The sequence below is a fragment of the Myotis davidii genome, unplaced genomic scaffold (assembly GCF_000327345.1).
Source record: "Myotis davidii unplaced genomic scaffold, ASM32734v1 scaffold732, whole genome shotgun sequence".
In the NCBI taxonomy this organism is placed as follows: domain Eukaryota; kingdom Metazoa; phylum Chordata; class Mammalia; order Chiroptera; family Vespertilionidae; genus Myotis; species Myotis davidii.
The window spans coordinates 2,939,751-2,945,139 of record NW_006284349.1 but is presented as its reverse complement, the minus strand read 5'-3'; the positions used below and the strand labels follow the sequence as shown (position 1 = coordinate 2,945,139).

Here is a 5,389-nt window from a genome sequence, read left to right as displayed (position 1 = left end):
CACCCCCACAATGGGGATCCAGGTCGCAACCAGGCATGTGCCCTGACCAGGAATCCAACATGCAACCTTTCGGTGCTCAGGACGATGCCCAACCAACTGAGCCACTCCAGCCAGGGAAAAGGTAACTTTGTGATTGTCTTCAGATCCCAAACTAAGCTTACTAACAAATGAAAAATCTTAAGTCGCTCAGGGGAAGTCTACCTAAAGTACTGTGCTGGTGCTTATCTACCTGTAAACATGACAGAGAGGAAGTTCTACTGCAAACACAGATCTAAGAACCGGCAACTCAACCAGGCATGTGCCCTGACCAGGAATCCAACATGCAACCTTTCGGTGCTCAGGACGATGCCCAACCAACTGAGCCACTCCAGCCAGGGAAAAGGTAACTTTGTGATTGTCTTCAGATCCCAAACTAAGCTTACTAACAAATGAAAAATCTTAAGTCGCTCAGGGGAAGTCTACCTAAAGTACTGTGCTGGTGCTTATCTACCTGTAAACATGACAGAGAGGAAGTTCTACTGCAAACACAGATCTAAGAACCGGCAACTCTGTGCACACATGGAGAGCTGGTTCACAAAAAGAGAACTACAGAGAAAGCTCACTAATGTTCCCCTTCCTACTCTGAGGAAGAAGACGATGATTAAAATGAGGCTGTGAGGTGTGGTCCAAAGAGCATGAGAGATCTGGCACTAATGTTCCCCTTCCTACTCTGAGGAAGAAGGCGATGATTAAAATGAGACTGTGAGGTGTGGTCCAAAGTGCATGGGCTACAGAACCAGAGAGATCTGACCTCTAACCCTGGTTCTGCAATTTGTCAGGGTGGGATCATGAGCAAATCTTTCCCAGAAGCCTCAGTTTCCCAATCTATAAGCTGGGAGGACGAGACCGCTGCCATAAGGTGGTTGTGGGGAACTCACACCAGTGTTGAGTATTACCTCTGTAAGGTTCCCAGGAACTCTGGATAGATGATAGCTTCTCAAGAAATATCAGAGCTTTGGACTAGAATTGTGATTTTTAACAGAAAATAGACAATACAGAAGGGTAAGGTTTTCTGCAGCATTCCACAGATAAACAATTCAAGATTCTTTTCAGAACTATATTCCTCACCCTGTCCAATTTCTAAACTACAGATAGGCTGTTTGGTGGCTTGATATTAATAGCTAGTACCACTAAACCTGGAATGATTTAGTGGAATTATACCAGCTAAAAAGAAAAATAGAAAAAAAACACACACCAAAAACAGGTAAAATAACCAGTACACTGGAATTCCATAACTGACTTAACGGGGAAGAGGAGTTTTGATTTGGTCATTATATTTTAAGTGAAAAACAAATACAACTTGTCTCTTTACCAGATGCCTAAAAAGAAGAGTTGAATTCCCTATCCAATAAAAGCTAATTTTCACGATTGCCATCTACAGTCACAGGCTAGCACAGTGTCATTTTAGTTTAATTCCAGCAGGTGGCACCACCAGATCAAAAAACAAACCCCCAAAGCCACTCAAATTATAGACTTTCAATAAATGCTAAATTACTAGTGGTCCAAAAGACCTAGATTTTTATATTAAAATCTTCTGTTACTGGAATAATTACTACGAAACTGGGAAAATTTGAGGGGAGGAAACTGACACAGCAAAACAATTTGCTACTTTGTGGTCACCCTAATATTCAATAACTATCACACACCTATTAGGTGCCTGGACAGGAGGACGTGGAAAAGCCTTTGTTTCAGAATGTACCCCACAGCAGGACAAGGTTACTGCAGTCGGATCTACGTCAAGAACGCCAGCATCACGTACCACTTGTAATCCCCGATAATGCTGATGGTGCTGGCCGCGTCCGCAGCCCACGTAATGGGTCGCTGATTGAGAACTTGGCGCAGCGTGAAGCGGTGCTCTCCCGGGTCTTCCGTGTTCATGAAGTATTCAAACACGCCCGTCTGGTCAGCAAAATTCGGGGCTTCACTAAAAAACGGGTATTCTGTTCAGAATACAATAAATGCTGTTTAATATCAAATCCTCACTGAACGTTTTTTTCTCGGAGATTTTATGGTACATTTTAAAACACTGCTGCAAAGTGCTAAACGAGGAAATGAAACTTACAACCAGTCAGAGTTGATTTTCCGCTGTCATTATTAATGTCAATATGATCAGTGTGACATACAGACTTTACATATTTATCCTGTGCACCTGCTGAAGGGGAAAGACCATGAATTCTGGAAGAAGGCAGACCTGGGTTCAAGTTCTAGTCTGGCCCTGGGCAAGGTGCTCCAATTCCCTGTCTCTCAGTTTCCTCATTTCAAAGTGGGAGGAGGACAGAGAATAAATACATGAAAGAATGTATGTGAAGTGCAGACATAAGCCAGCCCTGGCCAGGACTCAACAAGGGACAGTTTTGTTATTTCTAACATCTGTCAGACAAGGTTCTAAGTCACTGCTCACAGTCATCGGCTGAGAGAACATTGGAAAAGGCTCACGATACCAAACACAGGATTTAGAACTCACAAATTTTCTTCTATTTCAAAAATGGAACAAATAAATTCAGTGTTGAGCCTAAGCTATCAATCTCTCCTTAGTTTTATTAAATTATAGTCTTACCATGATGAAGGCACTAGATGAGCAATTTCAGTCATAATATCTTACAGCAATTTCTCGCTTCATGATTTTCCAAGTGTTTTCACATTCGCCACATCATTTGAGACATTAAAAACCCGATAAAGTAGTTCCGAAGCCTGGCCTCTGGTGATTAATTTCCGTTTTAGTGTATTTTAGATTGGAAGGGTGAGGACTGCCTTTCATCTGCAGGTCACAGCTAAATGGTCGGGGTGCTGACAGGCCATGTCCCACGCTGACCCTCCTGACCAAACGCAAGGAGGGTTATGCTGCAGACAGAGGACTACGCCCAGCGCTAAGATACTGGAGGCCATTTCAGGGACTTGCAAGCAAACAGCACCACGCTCCACTGTGGAGGCAGGGTCGCTGTTGCCTGGTTTATCCTAAAGACTGAGAGGACTCAGTCACAGTGCAAAGGGCCTTGTGCTCCAGTCAACCAGGGATCGGTTCCCGGGGAAGGAGCGGAGACCCTGGCAGGGACCACTGGGCAGGGGTGTAGGAGTCTGGGGGTCTCACCAGCAGCCCCGCAGCAACCGGAGGCTGGGTCTCTCTCCCAAAGCCAATCTCCCACCCTACTTCTCCCCTCCAGCTGTGGATCCCAGGAGCAGAGAACCTGGCCCTGTCTGTGAGGTCCATGATGCTACGCACCCACACCTACCAGTCACCAAGTCTTGTTGATTGCTGAGGGATCTAGGAATACAACAACTAAATTACCAGTTTTCCTACATTTGCAAGATTTCCTAAATTTCCTATCATCAAAAGCTTTTCTAACGGCAGCAGGACAGATCTTCCCAGAAAACCAGGAGGGCACACACATAAAACCCCCAGGCACACAAAAGGGTGGACAATGAGCTGGATTACCCAAGGATAGAGCAACTGCCCACAAGCACTCAGTCCACTAACACTACAGAAGGACAGGTGTGAACGTGCCTTAAATTCTACACAAAGGACAATGGCTTTCATGAGACATGGGTAAGGGGCAGTAGCAATGTAACAAATCTTAGGTTTCACCAAAAACTACTTAGAATTCTTTCATCCTGACAACGACCTCAAGGCTTTTGCTGGCACTGAAAAATACAGGGTCCTCAAGTGGAGATTCACCCTGAAGTAACATAAAAGATAAGAGGCTTAGAGCTCAATGAATGCACTTTTCACAACGCTAGGTCATACACTGGTTTCCCGGGTAGAACCTCTCCACCACTGATAAAAATGGGAACCAAGTGAAAGTTGTAGTGAAGGAAACTCACCAACGTTGAAGTCATCCGTGTAGACGGGTGGGAAGGGCTGGGACTTGGGAGGCGGCGGGTAGCTGCCTTTGCTGCCGGTGGTGAGAGTGGTGAGTGTGAACAGCTCATCCTCCTGCAGCTCCACCGTGAAGCTGCCGCTGCTGTCAAGGAGCTAAAAAGAAAACGTGGTCAAGGACAGGGCTTTGGCTCGTCTCATTTGGGCAAAATGGTTTTTTAAAACAGAGGCTCAAAGATAAGCCAAACCCATTTCTGTTAGAACTTCCTAACCACTTGCAAAGGACACACCCCAGATCAAGGCCCTCCAAAAAAAAAATGTTATTTTGAAGAGTTTATAGGATTATTCTTCATAGAAAGCATTTTTTAAAGAATTTCACTACACGGGGGGAAGGAGGACTAGATGATCCCCAAATCTACTTCTATTAGTCTATTATTTTCCATTACACTGTAAGTTTCTTAAAGCTTGCACAGAAGTGGGCAAAAGTAGGCTTACAGTTACTTATATGGAAAATAATATAAAAATTAATAAGAACAAATTTTTGCATACTAACAACTGTAAACCGACTTTTGCCCTCCCTTGTACATGTGTGTGTTTTAAATATTACATCATTGTCTATAATAAAAATAGAGTATACATACATATATATATATTTATATATATAAACACTTCATATGTGTTTATGCCTACATATATTTATATAGAGGGTGGCACAAGTCAGTTTACAGTTGTGTATATGGGAAATAATATAGTAATTAATAAATAAAATACAAGAATAAATTGTTTCATAGAACAAATTTTTGCATACTAACAACTGTAAACAAACTTTTGCCCACCCTTGTACATGTGTGTGTTTTAATATTACATCATTGGCTATAATAAAAATAGCATATATATATATGTATATATATATATATACCACTTCATATGTGTTTATGTCTACATATATTTATATACAGGGTGGCACAAGTCAGTTTACAATTGTGTATGGAAAATAATGTAGTAATTAATAAAATACAAGAATAAATCGTTTCTCATATTGCCAACTGTAAGCCTACTTTTGTCCAACCCTGTATATATTCAATACACATAACTAGGAGGCCTGCTTACTTACTTTTTAAGACTTCGGAAAATAATGTAGTAATTAATAAAATACAAGAATAAATCGTTTCTCATATTGCCAACTGTAAGCCTACTTTTGTCCAACCCTGTACATATTCAATAGACATAACTAGGAGATCTTATTTACTTTTTAAGACTTTACTAATTTTTTACTAAGGTAGAAAAATCCATAAAATCTCACTCGTGACTCAGGTGTTAGTCACAGAAAACCTTTTACTGTTAAGGAAAAAATAGTTCAACTCATTCTATGTTCAATATATATTTCAATTAGCAAGTTAGATTTATAACACGTTTATGATCTTAGCAAATTAATCTCTTTAAGTCACAATATCCTCATCTACAAAATGAGGCAAAACTATGCATACTTCCTAGGGCTTCTGTGAGGCTTGAATGTGATAATATTTCTACAGTGCT

The 5,389-nt window shown here is 41.4% G+C and overlaps 1 protein-coding gene across 1 annotated transcript in view; it reads right to left on the bottom strand.

Annotated features, from left to right (window-relative positions):
• The window catches only part of GALC (galactosylceramidase), a 51,308-nt gene that overhangs the window by 8,345 nt on the left and 37,574 nt on the right, over window positions 1-5,389 (bottom strand). Inside the window, exons 13-14 of the mRNA XM_006754754.2 lie at window positions 3,859-4,009; window positions 1,799-1,979 (exon numbers count right to left, since the gene is read on the bottom strand). Coding sequence (XP_006754817.1) covers window positions 1,799-1,979; window positions 3,859-4,009 — 332 coding nt within the window. The remainder of the gene's footprint in view (window positions 1-1,798; window positions 1,980-3,858; window positions 4,010-5,389) is intronic.